The sequence below is a fragment of the Plecotus auritus genome (genome assembly GCF_963455305.1).
Source record: "Plecotus auritus genome assembly, chromosome: 2".
Taxonomy (NCBI): domain Eukaryota; kingdom Metazoa; phylum Chordata; class Mammalia; order Chiroptera; family Vespertilionidae; genus Plecotus; species Plecotus auritus.
The window spans coordinates 65,304,860-65,329,129 of record NC_137771.1 but is presented as its reverse complement, the minus strand read 5'-3'; the positions used below and the strand labels follow the sequence as shown (position 1 = coordinate 65,329,129).

General features: G+C 42.0%; 1 protein-coding gene across 1 annotated transcript in view; it reads right to left on the bottom strand.

Moving 5' to 3' along the window:
- Positions 1-24,270, bottom strand: part of DNAI3 (dynein axonemal intermediate chain 3) — a 99,748-nt gene that overhangs the window by 39,987 nt on the left and 35,491 nt on the right. The window contains exons 8-14 of the mRNA XM_080655132.1: positions 20,909-21,025; positions 15,690-15,880; positions 14,770-14,894; positions 12,027-12,116; positions 10,458-10,544; positions 9,482-9,610; positions 2,757-2,830 (exon numbers count right to left, since the gene is read on the bottom strand). Coding sequence (XP_080511258.1) covers positions 2,757-2,830; positions 9,482-9,610; positions 10,458-10,544; positions 12,027-12,116; positions 14,770-14,894; positions 15,690-15,880; positions 20,909-21,025 — 813 coding nt within the window. The remainder of the gene's footprint in view (positions 1-2,756; positions 2,831-9,481; positions 9,611-10,457; positions 10,545-12,026; positions 12,117-14,769; positions 14,895-15,689; positions 15,881-20,908; positions 21,026-24,270) is intronic.

Sequence of the window (24,270 nt, the reverse complement as noted above, 5' to 3'; positions counted from 1 at the left end):
CATTTAATTTTGATAACTGTTAAAATTAAAAATTATTAAAATAGTAATTATTTTTGTCCTGCAAAAACATAAATCCTTGGGAGAGTAACACAAATGAAATAAGATTTATTTTTATAATATATTTATAGTTAATTTAAAACTGTTTCAAAATTATATAGCTCTTCTTGAATCTTATTTATGCCATTAATTTGCATTCTTTGTGAAATGGTTATGCTAAATACATAAAATTTCACTTGAACTTTCTGTGTAAATCAGTCACACATTCTTAATTATTGGAACCTTATTTTATCTTATTCTAGTACATTATAAAACATTTAGCATGGCTGAAGTATAAAAGTTAGGACTGATGAGTTTTCCAGATAACTAAAAGTTAGCTTTTCTAAATGCATAATTTTTTTCCTTTTACTTTAACAACTATTCTTAGACTATTTCTAAATTCAAGGGCCATCCTTAGAAACAACAGCCACGTATCTGTATCTTTAACATAGAACATGTAATCTTTTTAGTCTGCTCAGTGTTTCCCAAAGTTCTCCAAGGCTACTGAAGAGCAGTGTAACTCTGCATTTGTGGCTTATAATCAACATTATATCGTAAGCATTTCTCCATTAAATAGCAATATCATTTTAATTGTGACGTAATGTTCCATATGGCCCTATAGATGCCATGTGTAGCTTTTGCCTGGGGAATAATTACCCTCTCCCCATTCATTTTTCAGCCAAAGCTTTCTAAATGTTTGGAGGGAGCTGCTTCTTTCCTATTGGGTGCAGTCAGGTCAGAACTGTCACTCAAGGTGCTCTGCCATTCCTCCCCAAAGGGCTGAGTTCATAATGTAATAGAAGTCCATCAGACTCTCTAGCAACCAAAGGGTTGGAACTGATTCATTCATAATGAAGGGGCGGGCCATTTATTCCTGCAACCTAATTCCACAGGGCTCTTTCTGCAGCCTGAGTTAGCTCTTCATTTTATTCAGCAACATCATTACTTACTAGCTATAATCTATATATATAAAACCCTAATATGCAAATAGACCAAACGGCAGAACAGCTGAACAAACCAAACAACCCGTAGCTATGACATGAGCTGACCACCAGGAGGTGTGTGTGGAACATGGTGGGCGTTGGTTGCTGTGGGATGGTGGAGCAGGTGAGCAGGGGCACCAGACCAAGGCTGGGTGCCAGTCGCTGTCATTGGGGCGAGCCTCTGGTGGTTACTGAAAATTCTCTGCTCCCGCATGCTGTGGTCTTGTCTGCCGCTCGCACCCACTGCTGGTGCTGGCCCCACTCGCACTCGCTGCCAGCGCCTGGTGCTGGTCCCGATTACTCGGTGCTGTTAGCGGGTGTGAGCAGCAGCTGTCAGCTCCAATCGTCCCTGGGGGCTTCTCCACTTCCCCCTGCTCCTGAGGGGTGAATGGGGCAGCAGCCGCCACTCACACCTGCTGACAGCGCTGGCCCTGCTTACACCTGCTGCTGGCGCTGGCCCCAATCACTCCGTACCGTCAGTGGCTGTGAGCGGGGGGGCCGGCGTGGCAGCAGCAGTGGCAGGAGCAGGGCTGCCAGCAGACAGGGGACCGGGGGCTGGGCAAGAGGGGCCAGGTGAGGGCACGGAGGATGGGCCGAGACCCAGCCCTGTGCCCACTGCAGCCTCTTGGTCCACAGTTCCTTTCAAGGTGCACGAATTCATGCACTGGGCCCTAGTATAGCATATAACCACATATATAACTCACTATATATAGTGAGCTTTGCCTTCAGAGCCTTATTTTCTTTATCCATAGCATTTTTCAGGGTTGTTACAAGTATAAACAACTTAATTTGTTAAAGCACTTAAGTAGAGTTTCGGCATAAACTTCGAATAAATGTATTTCCAGTAAGTTTATTTTGTCTCCTTAAGTTAGCCATGGCCAATTTCTGTTGCTTGCAATCCCAGAACCTTACCCATACATGCCCCCAGGATTAATCATGTCTCTCGCAACCCTTGCCTATGCTGATGTTACTGATGCCTTTGGCTACCACTCCACAGCTGCTGCTTCTGCTGTCAGAGTCTACGGCTTGAAGTATCATTGTTTCTGTTGGGATCAAAGCTACTTGGAATGGTAACAGTTTGCCAGAATTTGAATGTCAGATAATAGTATTACTCTTTGTATTTCCTATTTCATTATGAATTTTGAGTTCTATAAATTGGGAGATGCAATTTTTAAAATAAACATTCTTCAACATAGTTACCAAATTTATAAAAACATTTTTATAAATTTGCAATACAAACCTAAAACTCTCACTTTGTAAAAGCTTTCCAAATTAAACATTGTACTCTTCATAATTGTGAGATAAAATTGAATGTAAACAATGCAAACTGCAAATTTACAGATATAAGAATGTGATGAAGCAGAATTACTTTGGATAATGTTATATAACGGTATTAACCATGAAACATCATTAATTCTCTTTTACATCATATTTGTATCTATACAAACAGTGCGGTGAAGGCCTGGGGAGGAGCTGGGGGTAGAGGAGAGGGGACTAATGGAGAAAAAAGGGGGACTTTACTTTCAACAATAAAGATAAATAAAAATATATAAAAATTAAAAAAATACTTTTTAACCAGCAACAATCTATCAAATTATTTCCTTTAGTTATATAAGGTTTAATGACTACAATAAAGATTATTTAAGGAACAGAAAAAGACAATGATTTTAGAAAGATCTAAGAAAAAGGAATATATTGTATGGACACATAGCAGGTAACATTTCAGATGAGACATACCAATCTGCCGAACAGGTGACCAGTTGACAGCATATCCCACTTCGATTCTCAAAGACAGAACCCATTCTGTTAATCTATGTTTAAAAAAACATGCAGAAAGTAAGTTCTGTGTACTTAGAACAGCAAAGACTTTTTTCTCATAGCTTTTTACATTTTTTAAAATTTTTCTTCTTCGTTTTTAATTTTTATTAAAAGAGCCTAACACTATCACAGAAATTTGGAAAACAGAAGGTTTTAAAATCAAATGCATTTCTGTCATATACTTTCCAGTCTTTTTTCACAGAAACATTTTTATGCCATTTTAATTAGCATACATATAAATTTCTAGCCTGAGATTATAACTCGAATGCTTACCTGTGTACTCATGAATCATGCTAATAGTTTTATAAGATACAGATGCAAACTCAGGTTCACATATCATAAGTTCATTACCCACTATCATGAGGTTGTTAAGCAGGTAAAATCAATCGAGTGTTAGACACCATCAGCATGTGGCCAATGTTGTGGCACCTACACTTTTTGAGTAACCGTGGCCCAGCTCTGCTAGCACACAGAGGGTTACAAGGAGGGTTAATGCTCCTCAGGGCCCTGAAAGATCCAAAATTCCAACCAGTTAAGCTCTCAAAAGAGATGAAAGATTTTGGGGTAACCTGTGAAGGTGCCACTCTCAAATCAACAGGGGAACATGACCTTCCCCAATTCTCTGCCGACCTGGTAGGACTGATGAGCAAAACAGCAGAGATGGGGGTTCCAGCGGCAAATAAACAGTGAGGGAAGGGGCGGGGGCGGGGAGGGCTGCAGGTGCTGCCGTGGGAAAGCCTGTTGGCATCACAGGGGCCCGGACCCTGGAAACCTGACTGACGCCGCTCTGGCTGCCCCGGGTCAGGTTCTGTGACAGCTGCCATCCTCCACTCACACCTGATACACAATCCAGAACCCACGCTGCCTCTCCTGCTAATGAGCTTCCCTGGAAGTGTGAGACTCCAAAGATGTGCTGGCTCTGGAGGTTTTATGTTTTAATTATTAAAAAAAATATTATGGAGGTTTGGAAAATAGGTTTTAAAATCAAATATAATTTCACCTTGTGTTTTTTTTTACAATCTTTTTTTATGGATACACTTTGCTGTGATTTGTCAGGGTGTGCATGCAATTTTGTATCTTGAGACACAAATTGCATTATTTCTTTGTATGAATTCCCAAAATATGAATTACTGGTCAAAAGTTTGAAAACTTGGATGCTTTAAGAACCACATTGATTATTTATATTCTTAAACTTTTATGATGGAACCAACAATGTTGGAGTTTGTGGGTTGCACCATCTCCTTGTTTCCAACACCAGGTATTATTTGAAACTAGAGGCCCAGTGCACGAAATTTATGCACGGGGCATGTATCCCTCAGCCCAGCCTGCACCCTCTCCAATCTGGGACCCCTCGAGGGATGTCTGACTGCCCATTTAGGCCTGATCCCACCAGGCAGTTGGACATCCCTCTCACAATCCAGGACTGCTGGCTCCCAACTGCTCGTTTGCCTGCCTTCCTGATTGCCCCTAACTGCTTCTGCTTGCCAGCCTGATCACCCCCTAACCACTCCCCTGCCAGCCTGATTGATGCCTAACTGCTCCCCTGCCAGCCTGTTTGCCCCTAACTGCCCTCCCTTGCAGGCCTGGTCACCCCTAACTGCCCTCCCCTGCAGGCCTGGTCACCCCCAACTGCCCTTTCCTGCAGGCCCAGTTGCCCCCAACTTCCCTCCTCTGCCGGCCTGGTCACCCCTAACTGCCCTCCCCTGCAGGCCTGGTCCCTCCCAACTGCCATTCCCTGCAGGCCATCTTGGGGCAGCCATCTTGTGTCCACAAGGGGGCAACCATCTTTGACCACATAGGGACAGCCATCTTGTGTGTTGGAGTGATGGTCAATTTGCATATTAATCTTTTATTAGATAGGATAGAGGCCTGGTGCATGGGTGGGAGCCAGCTGGTTTGCCCTGAAGGGTGTCCTGGATCAGGGTGGGAATTCCCTTGGGGCATGGGGTGGCCTGGGTGATGGGCCTGTGGTGGTTTGCAGGCCAGCCACGCCCCCCAACGACCCAAGCAGAGGCCCTGGTATCTGGGATTTATTTATCTTCTATAATTGAAACTTTGTAGCCTTGAGTGGAGCCAAGCCTCCTGCTCGCTCCGTGGCCACAGCCATTTTTGTTGGGATTTATTTATCTTCTATAACTGAAACTTTGTAGCCTTGATTGGAGGCCAAGACAGGCCAGGGCTGCAGAAGGTTGGCTTCCTCCATCTCTGGGGGCAACTCAAGCCTCCTGCTCTCTCCAGCACCGTGGCCGCAGCCATTTTTGTTGGGATTTATTTATCTTCTATAATTGAAACTTTGTAGCCTTGAGTGGAGTCCATGGCCAGCCAGGGTGTGCGGGAAGCTTGGCTTCCTCCATCACCAGGGAAACCCAAGCCTCCTGCTCACTCCGTGGCAGCAGCCACCTTGGTTGGGTTAATTTGCATACTCACTCCTGATTGGCTGGTGGGCGTGGCTTGTGGGTGTAGTGGGGGTAAGGTCAATTTGCATATTACTCTTTTATTAGATAGGATTTTCATTCAAAAATTAAAGAGGTCCAAAATTGTACATTATTGTTGCTCTATTATTAATTTCTTTGATATTAGAAAGTCTAAATGACTTTCATCTTTATACACTAATTGTTTTTCAGTCAGTATATGTTTTTTGCTTATTTCCTGGAAATTTTGTATTTACCATATTTGGGACACGTTTTCCTTCATTTTGTTATTTGCTCTTTATTTTTAATTTTTATTTTTTTATATTTTATTGATTTTTACAGAGAGGAAGGGAGAAGTAGAAGGATAGAGAGTTAGAAACATGAATGAGAGAGAAACATTGATTCAGCTGCCTCCTGCACACTCCCCATTGGGAATGTGCCCACAACCAAGGTACATGCCCTTGACTGGAATCGAACCCAGGACCCTTCAGTCTGCAGGCCGATGCACTATCCACTGAGCCAAATTGGCTAGGGCTGTTCTTTATTTTTTTTATTTTTTTATTTTTTAATAAATCTTTATTCAGATTATTACAATTGTTTCTCCTTTTCCCCCCCATAGCTCCCCTCCACCCAGTTCCCACCCCACCTTCTGCCCTTACCTCCCCCCCACTGTCCTCATCAATAGGTGTATGATTTTTGTCCCGTCTCTTCCTGAACCCCCCATACCCCTTTCCCCCTGAGAATTATCAGTCCACTCCCTTTCTATGCCCCTGATTCTATTATATTCACCAGATTATTCTGTTCCTCAGGTTTTAAATTCACTTGATTTTTAGGTTCACTTGTTGATAGATATGTATTTGTTGTTCATAATTTTTATCTTTACTTTTTTCTTCTTCCTCTTCTTTAAGAATACCTTTCAGCATTTCATATAATACTGGTTTGGTGGTGATGAACTCCTTCAGCTTTGTCTTATCTGTGAAGCTCTTTATCTGCCCTTCAATTCTGAATGATAGCTTTGCTGGGTAGAGTAATCTTGGTTGTAGGTTCTTGCTATTCATCACATTGAAAATTTCTTGCCACTCCCGTCTGGCCTGCATAGTTTCTGTTGAGAAATCAGCTGACAGTCGTATGGGTGCTCCCTTGTAGGTAACTAACTGTTTTTCTCTTGCTGCTTTTAATATTCTCTCTTTGTCTTTTGCTCTTGGCATTTTAATTATGATGTGTCTTGGTGTGGTCCTCTTTGGATTCCTTTTGTTTGGGGTTCTGTGTGCTTCCTGGGCTTGTAAGTCTATTTCTTTCACCAGGTGGGGGAAGTTTTCTGTCATTATTTCTTCAAATATGTTTTCAGTATCTTGCTCTCTCTCTTCTTCTGGCACCCCCATAATTCTGATGTTGGTATGCTTGAAGTTGTCCCAGAGTCTTCTTACACCATCTCAACTTTTTGGATTTTTTTTTTTTTTTTTTGCTTTTTGCTTTTTCGGTTGAGTGTTTTTTGCTTCTTTGTATTTCAATTCTTTGACTTGATTCTTGTGTTCCTCTAGTCTGTTTTTGGGTCTCTGTATAATATTTTTTATTTCAGTCAGTGTATGTTTAATTTCTAGTTGGTCCTTTTTCATATCTTCGAGGGTCTCGTTATATTTATCGGCCTTTTCTAGGATATTCTTGAAAAGCCTTATAACCATGGTTTTGAATTCTATATCCAGTCATTTGTTTTCCTCCATTTCTTTCGTTTGTGATCTGATTCTTTGACGCCGCATTTTCACTGCTTCCCTGAGTTGGTACGGTAGATTTGTGTGCTAGGTTTCCAATATGGCCCAGTGGGTCTGCCTCCCCAATTAACCTGAGGTGGACACTCTTGGTGCACCCCTTTGTGGACTGTGTGTACAGCCTTGTTGTAATTAAGTCTTGATTGTTGTTGGTGTCACTGGAAAGAATTGACCTCCAGGCCAGTTGGCTGTAAGGATCAGCTGTGTCTATGCTGGGAGAAGTTCGGTGCTGGAGACAGCCTTATAGGATTAGACTTGCCAAATTGCAATAGCCTCTGTGCTCAGCTTGGATGGGGTGGAGTCTCAGTCTTGGCTTCCTGTCAGCCTTGCCCTTGCGCGCACATGCGCGCCTTCAGAGCTCTGCCTTCCCCTGCTCCCGAGTCTCCGCCCGAGAGTCCAGACTCCCCCCACAAGAGTGTGGGTCCCCAGGGGCTCGCCTGGAACCGGGGTTCAGTGCAGTCAGAACTGGGGCCCAGTGCAGTCAGGAGCCTCCGACTCCTTTCCACTAGGGAAAGCCTGTGGCAACCTCCGCAGCCTTTGTGCGCACTGGCACGCATGCGCCTTCAGACTTCTGCCTTCCCCAGCTCCCGAGTCTCCGCCTGAGAGTCCAGACTCCCCCAGTAAGAGCGTGGGTCCCCAGGGGCTCGCCCGGAACTGGGGTTCAGTGCAGTCAGAAATGGGGTTCAGTGCGGTTGGGGGCTTCCTTCCCCCTTCCGCCAGAGAAAGTCAGCCAGGCTCTCAGCCGCCCTTCCCTCTGCGCGCACAAAGACCCTTTGCCGTACCTCCAATTCTCTGTGAGCTTTTCTCTTTCCTTCTAGTTGTAGAATTTTCACTCAGCCAGCTTTCCTGTGGTTCTGGATGGTGTCCGTTCTGTCTTTTAGTTGTAGTTTTGAAATTGTTGTGCGAGGCAGCAGTTTAGGTGCTTACCTATGCCGCCATCTTGGTTTCTCCTGTTCTTTATTTTTTAATTGAGAAATTTACATGTGTGCTTTAGATTTCTTTCAATGTAAATTAGTTTAGAAAACTATCTCCATTCCAGAAATACGATATTTTATTTGATTTGTTGTAATTTTCCTGTGATGTTGTTATTTAAATGTATAGTCACCTGAATTAATTTGTGTGCATGGCGTGAGTTGAAATGGAGTTCCTTCTCTTGGGTTGTAACTTCTATTACCATATGCTAAATTTTTATATAAAATAGAAACTATATCTGGACTATTTATTTTGGTCCATTTTAACTTTTCGAAGTATTGTTGCTTTGCATAATCCATTTGAATAGCTTAAAGGACTAATCACCTTTCATAGCTCTAATTTTTCACATATCCTATATAATAAAAACCTAATATGCTAAGTCTCCGGTCGTCCAGTGACCAGTCGACTGTTCAACCAATCAAAGCATAATATGCTAATGATGTGCTTAGGCCGCTCAACTGCTCACTATGACATGCACTGACCACCAGGGGCAGACGCTCCAATCGGTAGGTTAGCTTGCTGCTGGGGTCCAGCTGATCGGGATTGAGGGAGATGGGCCAGACATGCCCTGGAGCCCTCTCTCGGCCCCTCCCCGGCCCCGATTGTGCACCAGTGAGGTCCCTCAGCTTGGCCTGTGCCTCTCACAATCTGGGACTCCTCAGGGGATGTCAGAGAGCTGGTTTCTGCCCAATCCCACAGGCCACTCCCCTCAGGAGGGCGCCAGACGCAGGGCTCATGGCTGGCGAGCCTCTCCCAATCAGGACTGATTGGGGGTGAGCCTGCAGCAGGTGCAGTGGGGCTGGGATGAGCAGGAGTGGCAGGCATTGGACTATGGGTTTCGGCCTGATCCCCGCAGGCCACCCCGAGGGACCCTACCTGTGCACGAATTTGTGCACTGGGCCTCCAGTTCCTTAATATCTCACTTGTTAATCCTTCAAAGTACACAGCAGACCTTTAGTGTCCTTGAGTGAGGCATTTGGGGATCTTACTAGTTTACAAATCCACAGAAGTGACTTTGTGAGTCAAGTACAGACCTGCAGAGCCAAACTGCAATGCCAATGCTGGGCTCCCTTGCTACACAGCTAGTTCTTGCCTCTCAGCCTCAGGGCTCACTCAGTTCAAGGCTGCCTTGGCAAAACTCCTAAATGTCTCAGAGCTTCAGAGTTGCCCGCTCCAAATTTTAAATCCTCAGTCTAAGGTTATAAAATACTTACATTTTACTTTTATGTATCAAATCCTCATCTTCTCCGCTATTATATTATGTCGATGCTGACAACATCTACATTTTTCAGTGCTTTTAAGCCATGGAGGTTGAAACATTGGCCTTACTCTCAGGTATGGGTATGGTAACAGTGACGCAACTGTTTGGTGCCCACGTCCTGGTTATTTCAGTGTAAATGTAAATGGATTGTTGACTTGAAACATCCTCTTTGGACAAAATCTTCCAAACATTTTCAATCCAGCAGAAGGAAACCATGAAGCCATTGAGACTCACCTCAAAGGTGTCCGACAGCCAGTGTATATCTGTAATTACTTTCTTATGTCCATTTTCTATTGAGGAGACTGCACAGTGTCTGATATACATTGCTTCTTTATTATCGTCTGGTTCAAGGAGAAACATGGGCTGGAAAATAGTTAAAAGAAAGTTATGTGCTAACTTCAGAGCACTGATGAATGAACTCATACTTGACTCATCAGACCAATTAAAATTATTAACTTGGAGAAATAGCAGTTCAAATAAAAACAGAAACTAGTGTTTCTATATATCATATATTTAGGGAATAATATTATATACTTTTCCCTTCAGTTTAGTCTAATATTTTATCTGTAAACTGAACAAAAATTGCTGACCCACTCCCTAAAGAATCAATGAGGTCCCATTTTTGAAAAAGTACTTCTTTGTGTGCACACAAGGCCACATCCCTTTGTTGGTAAGACACCTGTTGATATCCAGGTTGGAGAACTGGGACGGAGATGTGCAAACCGTGGGTAAGTACTGAGCTGGGAGCTCAGGAAGCATTCCCCTACCCTCTTGGCAGAATCCACAGCTTTACAAAATCATAGCATATTATTACTCCCTTCATGTTATGCATGAGAAAATGGATGTTGGCCCAGGTGGGGAAATATCCAAATGTACAGGACTATGACCCAGAGCTTGAGGATGCAGTCTTCTGTCAGGCGCTCCTTCAACTACATCCCTTTAGGAAACTTACCTGCCATTTCATTATATTTAATGACAATAACAAAAACAAAAAAAGAACTTAACAGCCTAGGATAGACAGTGTCACTAGTTTTGTGATGTTTTAATCAAGGGCCTACATGAAAGCGATTCAAAACAATGTTCAAAGCAGATGTGAAGGTTTGAGAAATAGAATTCCCCCCCCCCCCCCACAAGTCTTTGTTTAACTTGGCAACTCTGTTATGTACTTTTTAATAAACTTCCAAATGGGGGAAAAATTGTAAAAACTAACCTTGAGTGTGGCTTTTTTACTTCTACTGCTGCCTGTCTTAATGTGCTCTATGCGGTCAGCATGTGCGGTAATATCCCACAGGACAATCTGAAGCAGAAATAGATGTTATTACACATTTTCAGGATTAAAGAATTTTTTAAAACCTATTCACATTGGTTAGCACTTGGATAAATCAATCACCTTGGGATAACCAAATTTAGCCTACATCTTAGGTAAGGCAGCAACTTTTAAAGCTAATATAAAAAAGAATGTCTTCTCTATGAAAGTATTTTCAACACTATGTTTTTTGTGCTTGTATTAAAAAATGCCAGTAATTTCTAAAATCCAAGGTAAACATCATGCCATTCCCTCCATTTTGTGAAGAGTTCACCCTCTATTTTTGGGAATGTACTATGATTGTGGGACAGTTTAGACCCAGCTGTCTTGTTCTCCAAAATTAAATATACACACTCAATTGTCTAAAAAGTCTAAGAAATGATGAATTTTATTCTATTGGATATTATGGCCAACTCCAAATTTGCATATACACGCATGGTTGTTTTTTGAAAAAATCAGAATGAAGTAGATATGCAATACTAAATTATATTAATTTTTAATGATAAAAAGTCATTTCAGTGCATTAAAATGTTAACAAAATGTCAGGATTACAGAATTATGGGTGCTTTTACTTTCATCATTTGCTTTTCTTAAAAAAAACCCTAAAACAAAGTTGTGTAACCTTCCTAATGAGTAAAAAAAGGCATTTCAGGATTTGTAGGGCTTGGAGGATGGTCTCCGGGTCATCATTAGGACCACCAGTTATTGTTGAATAAAACCCAGGGAGAAGTGTTGTTTTCCTGGATGCTTTGGTTTTGATAAATGGGCACGGATGCTGCAGACATTTTAATTTCAACGACAAGGAAGTTTTCCTAGCCACACCAAAATAAGATCACATACTCTTGTAATGCTCAAATTCACTGGCTCACAGTGAATTCAAACTTTGACTAAAACATAGCTTTAAGATTTTTGTTTTTCTTTATTGGAGAAACTGGCAATTGGAGGATAGGATCTAAATTTTATATAAATTAGATAACAAAGGAAAAAAATCCCAAACATGATATCAAATTATACACACATAAATTCAATAATATATGTATGTTTTCCAGTAAATTTCTGTTTAAAGTCTGTATCACTTCCCAACTCCTACATCTAGAGAAATTTCAAGAGGCCTCTTGACCAGCAGGTATTAATGCTTGTGGGCTTTTTTCTTCCGTGAAATCTGGTAAAATGCATGATTCTATCTCAGCGATACAAATAGATTTGACCCTTTCTTTCTTTCTTTCTTTCTTTCTTTCTTTCTTTCTTTCTTTCTTTCTTTCTTTCTTCTTCTTTTTTTTTTTACATTCCCATCACCAAACCCCCTAACACATCTTTATTCCCCAGTTGCTGGCATGATGATTGGTCAACAACGGCATGCCTTCCTTCTGCTCAACTGACTCCTTAAGTTAAAAAAAACCCCAACCAATCAAAATGTATTACAGGATGTTGTCTAAATTAATAAATAGCTAAAAAAAAAATGTCCATATGTACCTGCCCGTTGATGCAGCCTCCAGCAATAATATTAGGGTTACTCGGACAGAACTTGAAGCAGAAAATGTCGTCTGGGCTCTCCAGCATTAACTAAAGTGAACCCCACAAATTCAAGAGAGTGAGAAAACCTATTAAGGGAATGGCTAGAAAATAATATTAAGACAGTCAAAAGTCCATTATTATAGCTACCCATAAGGAACATGCACAGAGTCCATTCCCAGAATTCTACCTCTGAATTAGAAGCTGCTTTTGTTGAATTTTATTGCGGGCATTAGCCATATGTATGAGAGCAGGTATTTTTTCAAGGGGACCAGGCTTACCCTCCCCCATGCTCCATGGGTCATTGTTGGGGCATCTTATAATTTTTCTTAAGCAAAAGGACTGCGAAATCAATGTTTTTGAAAAGTGTGGAATGTAAGTTCTGGGAAGGCAGTATATTTGTCTGTTTTGTTCCCTGCTGTATACCCAGCCTGGCACATGCTAGTAGTGAGCACGCAAAAAATAAGATATGTTGCATAAGAGAAGATGGAGGTATTGCCAGTGAAGATATCTCAAAATTTAAAATAAGGCAGGACCCAGGAAGTAAACGAATTCAAGTGCTTGTAGGGTAGGGAGGAAGCTCCTCAAGGAATACACTGGTGTGAAGAAATAGGTATGTTAACCATAGGTAGCACTGCGCTATTGGGTTACCACCAAGCAAAACACTTGCTTGGTTACTGTTCTTCTATAAACATAACTACCACCAATATAGGCCCCAGGGCCATTGGTTTGCCATCATTGAGTTAAAGATTGCCAACTGAAATTGGGGTTAATTATCTTGGTTAATTTGGTATTCTGTGGATTCTAGAGAAACCTTTACTTTTGAAAATAAAGTATTGTAATACTCTCCTATAGTTTTTACTAGAACAAAGACAAAATAAATCATTTGCATTATTTCTTTAAGAAATTATTTGCTTGTCTTTTTAAAACTATTCTTTAAAATAGAGGAAAGGAGAGTCTTTCTTCTTGCTATTTGCCTGGATATTCAGGCACACTTTTATGTCACATAGTGGAAAGTAGTTTTACACCACTAGAAAATGACAGAAAAACCCACCAAGAGAAATGGCACCATTTTTGTGGTAAGTAGGCTGATAAGAAATACCTAGAGAGCTGTCATTTTGATCTCTGAGTCTATAATAATCAAAGTATCTAGACTCTATTACAGAAAAACTGCCTTAATTCAGATGAATTAAGGAAGAAGGAAGAAGGGGAGGCTAATAGTTATTACTTTATAGAAACAAGTTATTATTATACTTATGTCCATTGAAAAAAACCTCATTTAACCCTGTAAAGTGCCTTTCCCCTAAGCAGAACTCTTCTTGAGTGGGCATTGGAAATAGAACCCTACAGGGCAAACTCAGCCTCCAACCTTGTTTTATTTGGATTGCTGTGTTTTGGTTTGGTTTGAGTGGGTACTTTTGGTTTGGTTTTAGAATAGCTATTTAACAATTTGGAGATTTCACACAAAATTCCCAATTGCTGGATTCTCTTGACAAGTGAGACCACCTGGCAATAAGAGAACTGAAGAGGAGTAGCTGTCCCTACAGATGGGCTGTACACTCTCTAGGATCACTGCTCTCCCTCACACTCCTACACTCATCTTTACTCATTACCACCACCTACTGGTGATCCTTGGAATTTAGGAAATTTGTGTGACACTAAAATCCATTTGCATTTGAACAACTAGTATTTAAATAAAGCTCATAAAAGAGTTTGCACTTTAAACCCTAGCCAGTTTGGCTCAGTGGATAGAGCATCAGCCCTTGGAAAGGGTCCTGGGTTTGATTCCAGTCCCTGGTCATAAAGGGGGCAGCCAATCAATGTATCTCTCTCACATCGATATTTCTCTCGGTCTCTCCTTCTCCCATTCTCTCTAAAAATCAGTGCGAAAATATCCTTGGGTGAGGATTAACAAAAAAAATAAAATAAAATAAAATTGTTTGAATGCTCTTCTTATAATCTTTTCTTTTTATTTTTTTAAAACTCTCACACAAGGATATGTTTTGTTTTTTTAAAATATATTTTATTGATTTTTTTACAGAGAGGAAGAGAGAGGGATAGAGAGTTAGGAACATAGATGAGAGAGAGACATCGATCAACTGCCTCCTGCACACCCCCTACTGGGGATGTGCTCGCAACCCAGGTACATGCCCTTGACCAGAATCGAACCTGGGACTCTTCAGTCCGCAGGCCGACACTCTATCCACTGAGCCAAACCGGTTAGGGCAAGGATATGTTTTTATTGACTTTAGAGAGAGGAAGGAAGAGGGAGAAAGAGAAACATCAATTGGTTGCATCCCAACACCCCCAACTGGAGATTGAATTCACCACCTGGGTATGTGCCCTGACCGGGAATCAAACCCACGACCCTGTGGTGCATGGGGTGATGCTCCAACCTAGCCACACTGGCCAGGGCTCTTATAATATACATATACATATACATATATGTGTGTGTGTGTGTATATATATATATATTTTAAATAACATGTTGATTTGTTCAAATGAACCTTCTCAATAAACTAAGTGTAAACTTTCATTTTCCTCAAATTGAATGATCATAAATTCTGAATTGAAGAAAAGCCTGACTTTATAAGGATTTACAACATTGGTGATTATGAAGCACTTTGCAATTGAAACTGCTGAGAGAGACACGTGACAGTAATATTTGAAATTTTTAGACTATGCGACATCTCTCCTTCATTACCTGAGGATGTATGGGATCGGAGAAACTCCAGAAAAGAATCAGTGATGGTTGCAGCAATAATTTACCAGAAAAGTAAACTCTCTCTTCAAAGGAGAGCCGCACGGCCACCGACACAGCTATTAGTCCTGATTGAAACACAATTACAGTGAAGGTCTGCAGCAGCTGTGCCTGGTGAAGTGTTTGTAGGTTTTGCTTTTCTACATAGTCCCTGTTCATTTCCCTTTGGATGAAACCTGAGTAAAAATGTTCTACAGGAGCCCAAGCGTTTTCTTAAGAGTCCCACTGTTTAACATGGTTACCGGCAACCACATGTCACTTACTCAGCACTTGAAATGTGCCCAGTCCAAATTGAGATGACTGGTAGTATAAACTAAACATTGGACTTCGAAGATTTAGTAAGAAAAAAAAATGTTTCTGTGTGTGTGTGTGAGGAAAGGACTAATGTGGGGGAGGGGAGATGAGGAGGAAGAAGGGGGGCAAGGGCTTCTCTCTCTGAAGCCCCACCTTCACACCTTCCTACCTCCCTTGGCTGCTGAGAGCTCTCAAGGGGGTGCAGCTGCCATCCTGCCCCGTCATTAGAGAGGCAGAGTGTGCGGGGAATGAAGTTAACTTGGGGCCATCCAACCGGCCAGAGTCAGATCCAGATTTGGCATTGCCCCCGCAGGTGACCTGAGCCAGCCACTCCCCTGAGTTGAGCTTTGTCCTCTCCGTGTAAAGTGGAGGTCACAGTGGGGATCCCAGAGTAGCTGGAAGGACGCACAGCTGAGGGAAGGTAGGGAAAGAGAGCGCTTAGCAGGTGCCTGGTACTTAGCAAGCGGAAGTTCTCTGATTGAAGTGGAGCTAATTTTCAATTTTACACATAAAAGCACCAGAATATTTCGAGGTCACCACAAAGGGAATCCCGGGCTTTCCCATCTCACCATAGATATTCGGGTGCCATGAGACGCAGGTGACCATTTTCTCCATCAGGTTATGAAGGTCGGTAAAGGACTGGTACTCCTTCAGGTGGGTATCAGTCTTGTCCCCAAAGGTGCCTTCTTCCTCCGCTAGGCTTTTCCAGTCGTCAATAAATGTGTTCGTGATTTCATTTTGTTGCAGGGCTATTTCAACACTATTTTGTAAAAAAGAAAATAAAAGCAACGAAGACACTGGATTTTACCAAGTATTCAATGATATGCTTTCAGTAGCTCTTCCTGCTTCATTTATACTGGAAGAAAAAGATATTCTCAATTATATTTGGTAACAAAAGGATGAACCCCATGTGAAATAAATGAGGTAAGGACTTGGAAAGAAAATTCACAACTGTGTGCTACTCGGGTCTTAGAACTTGCTGTTCAGCTTCCAGGATGTGGTTAGCCGACAGCCCCCAGCACTTTCACCATCGGCCTTGGTTCCCAGGCCAACGGGCTTGGCAGCTGTGAGGACACCAGGGCTGTCTTTTTAGAAGGAAGAAGGAAGGGCTCAGCCAGTTCTGCCCCCAGCACGACTCCTCCAACAGGCCCCCTTCACTCTGCAGCTCCCTGCCAGGCTGGCTAAGACCGGCTGAAACTCTCCCTACCCCCTCCTCCTTCCTTGTTCTTTATTTTTCACAGTGGACCCTCAGTAAACCTCCACTTTGAACTTGGTCTTATTGGCTTCCTGAAAATCCCAAATTGACAGAAAAGGCAATTTTCTTAGCTATATTCAGTACCAAATGATCATGTGTACTAATTATTATACTACTAGTGGCCCGAAATTCATTAAAGGAAATAATATTGCTATTTGCCCTTTCTCTATAATAGAAGTGTCAGAGATGAAAGAAAGTTAATAAAATGTATATGAAAACTTTCCTCCTGTCAGAGTCTGGGGCGCACCACGGGACCCAGAGTCAAGTCCCCGCCCACCCACATGCACCTCAAAATTGCGTGAGACCCAGACCCGGCCACCCCCCTCCCCATTGGGCTAGATCAGCCGTGGGCAAACTACGGCCCACGGGCCGGATCCGGCCCGTTCGGCTGTTCTATCCGGCCCGTGGAGTCGAAAGAGCGGAGGGTTCTCTTGCTCTCCCCTCCGCTCCTTCACCAGCAGCAGTGTTAACATGGCAACGTCGGGAAACACGGCCGCAGCTCCTTCTTCTGAGTGGGTGGATTTATATTCGCCCATTCAGTAGAAGGAACAACCTCTCAATCTTCCAGAGGCTCCTTGTAATGCCCGTGGACGCGTCCCCCGACATCACCCTGGGAATGCGTAGACACGTTATCATGGTGATGTAGGGAGACATGCCCCTGGAGAGCACAGTATCAGAGCATTAGCTAAAAAGGAGACCAACAACACTGTTCCCACTGAAGTTGATGTTTTAAAGACCAAAAACCTTTCAACCCAGTCTACATTGCCATCTACATCTACGTCCCGGGCATAATTTGGAAGTTGCACTCAAGAAAATGTTTAATTTACTGTTTACACATTTTGTTCTTTTCTATTTGTTTTAGTTTTAAATTATTTTATTATATTTAAGTTTAATTTGAAAGGCTTTTGTACCTTTCCTTTGTTAGGCAATTTTATTTTGCCTTTGCCATCTTCAATATAAGGTATGTTATTGTGCTATGATTCCTCCATTTTTTGAAGTTTCAAATTATAATAATTAGTGTTTACATTCTTCTTGTTAAAATGTTTGAAATGAATAAAACTATTGAAATAAAAAAAAAAAGACCGTACCCTTTTATGTAATGATGTTGGGGGCATGGCCTGAGGTCCCCCGTCAAGCCCCGCCAGGTGGGGGGGGGGGGCACAGCCTCAGGTTCCCCATCAAGCCCTGCTGGGTAGGGGCGTGTCTTGAGTTCCCCTGACCCAGCACTGGGTGTACCTTGAGGTCCCCTGTCAAGCCCTGCTAAGCAGGGGGCATGGCCTCAGGTCCCCTGGCCTGGCACAGGGGCAGCGGGAGCAGCCTGAGGTCCCCAGCCTGATGCCAGGGCAGGGGGCACGGCCTGAGGTCCCCTGTCAAGCCCCATGGGGGTGGGGGAGGGCATAGCCTCAGGTCCCTGCTGATTGCTTGTTAAGGCTCCTTATGGGAACTTGGCCTCAGCTGTGGGTGCAGCCATATTTGTGATGGAGTGATGGTCAATTAGCATATTTCTTCTTTATTAGATAGGATTACATAATTAGGTGTGTGTGTGTGTGTGTGTGTGTGTGTGTGTGTGTGTGTGTGTGTGGTGGTGGTGGTGGTGGTGGTGGTGGTGGTGGTTTTAGTTGCCACAATGCCTGGGAGGGCCTAATGTATTTATTTCTACTACTAAACCTCTTGCATGAGACAGTCCCTAAAGTGGAGAATTATCCTCCTAAAACTGCTACTATTGCTTCTTTTAAAAAAACAATCGGAGTGCTAGGCTCATCTCTTAATGGTCTAAGGCCCCTGGTTTGACATGCTCCCGCCTTAAAAGTTACTATAAGTTACTCTAATGTTTATTGTCCCTTCATATGCTAAGGTTGGGAAGCCTGGCTCATTCCCAAGGCCACTAGGAGCTTTCCCACAAGTGGAATGCCAGTCAAGGTTTTACCCTGATGACTGAAAGTCTGATGAGCTTGGAGTTTTAATAGGTTAGGTAAGCTGAAAGAGTGGTTCTGAATTCTGAATTTCCTAAAATAAGAACACCCCCCCACCACTATATTTAGACAATCATATAGAAACACTATCATAATATATGTGCCTCAAAATGTAATTACGCAAGGGCACCATCCAATACCTCTGTTCTTAAGCTTCTACGCTATCATTCACTGCTTCACCGAGTACTCTTTGGGCTAAATTCTTGTACTTCATCTTTCCAACTGGAAGCATTTCCCAGGTCCCGCAGGATCAGCATGACCTGGAACTGTCGGAAATGCAGAGCCACGGGCTTGCCCCCAGACCTCCTGAGTCAGAACCTGGTTTTTAACAAGCTGCGAAGGTGGTTCGGATGCCTGTGAAAATTTGAATAACCCTGTGTAGGGTAGGTAAGCATCCTCACATACTTGACTGGATTCATCTTCCAGGTTCGTATCTCCCTGGCGCTTCTAGGTTTGAACCCAATTTCAAGTAGAAGCATTTGTGAACATGTTCAAAGCCTTATTTCTTTATGTTTCAGCCTGAATGAGAAAGGAATTCCCAAGAGAGAAGTTAAAGACAGGGCCCTTGCTCTGGCTTCCAGATTCTTCCCGCTGAATGGGGAAGTAATTCACAAGGGGGAAGTGAAGACAGCTGGTTTCTCTGGTTTCCTGTGCCTTGTTTTCCCTGCACTCGACCACGTGGTCCTTGAGAGTGATGAACTGGAGGCTGGCAAACCTGTTGTCTAAGTAAAAGCCTGTGAGTATTGTTGGTGGTTTGTCTGTCTGTTTTAACCCGCAAATGGAAGTTTCTTAGTTGCTTTGAGAATCCCCTGGAAGTTTCTCTCTCTCTTTTAACATAATTTCCTTCTTTTGCAAATCATGCTTCCCTTAGGTTCATTCTGGGTAAAGTTCTATGAAAAAGAACTCATTTCTGAAAGAGCTCTCTTCCAGAACAAAACTAAGCTTATATTAATTTTTTAAAAATTTAAATAAGCCTTAAACAGTTTGCATGGGAAGAATGGCAGTGATCAAACTTCAGTGGGAATGGGGTGGGAGGGTGGGGGGGAGTAAGAGATCAACCAAAGGACTTGAATGCATGCATATAAGCATAACCAATGGACACAGACACTAGGGGGGCGAGGGCATGTGCCAGGTGGGTGGGGGAGACCAGGGGGAGGTCAATAGGGGCAAAAGGAGACATATGTTCTATTTGTAATACTTTAAACAATAATAATAAAAAAGAATGGCAGTGATATAAACACAGGTTTCTTATTTGTTCTTGGCCAGTGATATTTTAATCCCCTTCCTTTCTTCCTATAGTTCTAGCTTCTCCTTCCCATGTCTCAGGGAAGGCTCAATACGCCTCTCTTTATGAGCATGGCGATTGAAAGGGAAGAACAAAACTCCAGGACTAAAGATACTACACAACATGGACAATTGAGAATTGACTACAGGCCGTGTATTCCCTTAAAATGGATTATACAGAGACAGACTTCTCATTTTTAATGTTTTTATCAAGAAAAATTTAAATATTTAATTTTGACAAGGGTAAAAAGAAACCTTAGGTTTTCTTGTTTCTTTCTCTTTCTCTTTGCCCACATAGGAAAAAACGATAGCATGCTTCCTGTAAATGGCAAGTAATTCATGCACGCTCTGAATCACTGATGACTTTTTGAACCAGATTCTCCCGAGGTATAGGTAATTTTCCGGACTTCCAGGCTGAAAGAACTAATGATGATGATGATGATGATGTGTGTGTGTGTGTGTGTGTGTGTGTGTGTGTGTGTGTGTGTGTATGTGTGTGTGTGTGTGTTTTTTAAAAAGCTTAACTTGGGCTATCTGTGAACCAGACCACCAATTTTTTAATTTTGGAAAGAAATGGAAACCAACCCAATGGGCAGACCTTTCCATCACTGGTTCCACTTCTCTGAACTCTGCTATCAGCTTGAGAACTTCCCAAGCTCTTCCTCTGGTTCAGAAGCCCGAAGGGTCTGCCCAGGGCCCTGGCACCACTGTACAGGCATTTTGAAGACACCTCTCTTTCAGAGCCTGTAATAAGACTGGCAGCAACACAGGAATTGGGGATAAGGATGACATATCCAAGTACCACCTCTGAATTGAATTCAGGGTCTTATTTACAAAGATATTTTTGTAAGTTCCTATCATCATCATTGCAATGATCATCCTCAACACCCACAGCATCGTCATCTTTGTAATCCTACAAAAGTCAGTAAAGCTAAGGAGGGGAGAGAGGAATGGAGACAAAGACTTAAAGAAACCCTGGTAAATAAATGTTAATTTGCTGTTAGGGAAACATCCTCACATACTCAACTGTATACATCTTCCAGGTTTACGCTGTTTGGTATGGTCCTAGCGTCCGAGGTCTAGGATGCTGCTTAGCAATAGAGGAGAAAGAACTACTGAGAATCTGTAGAAAGTGCCATATGTTCACGCATACCTGATAACTATCTTCATACTTTCTATCTAGATACCATGTATGGAGCTGATTTTTAAGATCTATTGTTATAACTAAACATACATATTTTATGTTTTATTATTAAAATTTAATACATTTTTTTACCTGGTGGACATGTTGTTAAGAAAATCAGCTAATGGCTTTGATTGTCCGAATGTTTCTTTTTCTTTTTCTAAAAATTCTCTTGGATAATATTGTGTAGTAGCGTTTCTTGGATATGTCCTAATATATTAAAAGAAAATTGAATAACAAAAATAAGATCAAAGAGAAGCAAATATAGTCATGACAGGTCAAAGGTTTGTCTCTGTGACAGTATTAGGTTATTATTTTATATATTGAATTTCTTCTTTATCCTACCTAGAAAATCAATGTTGACTGCCATTCAAAGTATTTGTGTATTTCTCTCAAACATAATCAATAAGCTCTTATTTAAAAAAAATCATTTAGATATCATTTTAAACTTACAGGAAAGTTGTAAGAAGCGTATAAGAAACTCCCATACTTCTTTCACCCCAATTCATCAATTATTAACATGTTGCCTCATTTGTTTGTCATTTTCTCTCTTGCCATTTCATCAAATCAGTGTTTCTTAACCAGTGCAATCCTGTTCCACCCCCACAGCCTGGGAACACTTGGCAATATCTGGAAACATTTTTGGTTTTCACAGCTGGGAAGTGTTATTGACACCTCATGGTTAGAGCCCAGGGATGCTGTTAAACACCCTACAATACACAAGACAGCCCCCTGCACCCTGTCCCCGACAGATAACTACCCAGCCCAAAACCTCAGTAGTGTTCAGGTTGAGAAAGTCTGCTCTGAATATACAAAACCAGGAACAATGGACATTTAGGCAGTAAGGGCAGCCCAGCCTCTCTGGAGGAAAGCTTATCTAACCAGACTGGCTGCCCTTAGTGCTCACCCTCACCTTGAACACATCACATTGCATTGTACCTCTGGGCTTTGTCAGGCTCACCCATTACACGGGGTGAGGGGTGAGTCCTCGGTCTTAGTCTGTGGGGCCACAGAGAAGTAGGTCACTTGACACAGTCCTTAAGAGTGTGCACTCTGCGCAGGCTGCCTCGCTTTGAAGCCTGAGTCTGTCACTTACTCACCATGTGACCCTGAGCTCATTATTTGACCTTTCTGTGCCTGTTTTCTCATCTAAATAAAATTCTTAAATTACCTAGCTCATAGGGTTATTGTAAGAATTGAATGTGTTAATATACACAAAGCTTTTAAAACAGTGCTAGCACGGTTTAAATGTTCAATAAACTGTTAGGTTGTATTTAATCTGTGTTTGTTGAGCAAATGTCAGTAAAATGTCTCTGTGAGAGTAATCAAAAAGAGGGGTAAAGAGGATTTTGCTAATACTGAATAGAATAATTCATGCCTCCCTAGCCCCCCCGCCTAGACCAGTATCCATAGCAGAGGCAGAGTGATGGAAAGAAATGTTGATATTGGAACCAAAGAGATGTGGGTTCAAATCTTAGCTTCACCTTTTAATTTCTATCCCAAAGGTAGGATTAAGAAATTACATGGCACCTGGTGATTTCCTCAAGGCAGCAACAGGACTAAAGGTCACTCTGATTTTTTTTATTTTTTATTTTTTAAAATACACTTTATTGATTTTTTTACAGAGAGGAAGGGACAGGGATAGAGAGTTAGAAACATCGATGAGAAAGAAACATTGATCAGCTGCCCCCTGCACATCTCCTACTGGGGATGTGCCCGCAACCAAGGTACATACCCTTGACCAAAGTCGAACCTGGGACCCTTCAGTCCGCAGGCTGACGCTCTATCCACTGAGCCAAACCGGTTTAGGGCAACCCTGATTTTTTAAAATGTGATTAGTTTTGTTGTTTTTCAGCAAATCTATTCATTATTGATTCAAATTTAAATTATGTTCTAAATATTGAGCTTTCATTTTTAACCTGTCTGCCTCAGTTTCTTTATTTTTAAAATGGAAATAGTGCCTACCTCCGAGGGCAGTTGTGAAGATTAACTGAGTTGATGTGTGCAAAGTACTTAGAAGAATGCCTGGCTTGTGGAAAGAGCACTGTAAACATTTGCTTTCCTTGCAGTTACTCTTTAAACCTCATCTTTGATTTTTTTTTTCCTTTTTAGTTCTTTCATCACAATCATATATCCCATCTTCTCCTCCTCAGACCAGCTAATTCCTGATCTTAGTAAGTGGCACCAGCATTCTCTGTCACCTAGATTCGAACCATTTGAGTTCTTTTGATGCATTTTTTTTCACTTTGTGGATCAAGACCTGCCCTTATTTCTCATCTGTTCACTCTAGCCGCTAGTTAGAAACAACTGTCCATTATTACCAGTCAACATCCATTGAGAACCTACGAAGGTCCCTGTTGCCAGAAGTTCACTGTCCCTTTCTGAGTCCACCTCCTGTGTCTGCCCTGGCTGACTCATTTTTGCCACTTTTCTGTACCCTGGCAGGAACCCAGATGAAGACTCTGTTGGCTTAACTAAGAATTTTCTCTCAAAATCTAAGGTTTTTTTGTTTTTGTTTTTTGGTACTAATGTAGCATCTCTTTCCTTTGAGTCTCACCCTCACTTCGTGCTGATTATGAATCTCTGCTGAGACTTGACCACCGATCCTTGTCTTTCTTTCCAATTATTTGGTTCTGGACTGTACATTCATCTGCCTCCCTGGTTTCTGACCCATTTCTTGTCCTGACCGCTAGATTCAATGTATGTGTGCCTTGACTTCACATTGCTCTCTCTCATGCTTTCTGACTCGTTGCTTCACACAGAGCTGAAAAGCATGTTTTGTACTACACTCCATGTGTGACCCTGATTCTCCTGGTCACAGTCTCACTGCATATTTTATGGCTCTTCTCTTAACATTGAACTCAAGTCGGTCATCCCTTCTGACATTCTCCCTTAACTTGGTTCCTCTCCTCCTTTCCTCCCTCATTCCTTTATTCCCTTCATTTAGTAAATCTGTGCCAGGAACTGTCCTAAAAATTGGGGACATAGAAGTAAACAAAACAGAACAAGTGCCTGTCTCAGGAGCTTAAATTCTAAGTGGTAGGTGGGAAGAAGGTGAGAAAAGAGAGACAATGACAAATACATTTCAAGCGATAATAGTGCCATGAAAAAAAAAAAATAGAATAAGGGGGTCGATAGAATGGAGTTGCTGTTTTTATAAAAGAGTGTTGGGGAATGCCTCATTCAAACCGAGATTTGAATGAAGGAGGAAATGAATCCTAAGGATGGGGCAAGAACAGCCTATATAAAGGAACTGTGAGTATAAACACATCAGGTATGAGTATGCTTGGTGAATTCAGGGAACAAGGAAGCCACTGTGGCTGGAATGGATGAGCCAGGGAATTATGGGAAATGAGGAAAGAGGGGCAAATGGGATCCCAATCAGTCTGGCTCTTCTATGGAAACAGAATGTAGGAGGGCAAGGATGGGTAGAGGAAGTCAAGTCAGGAGGCACT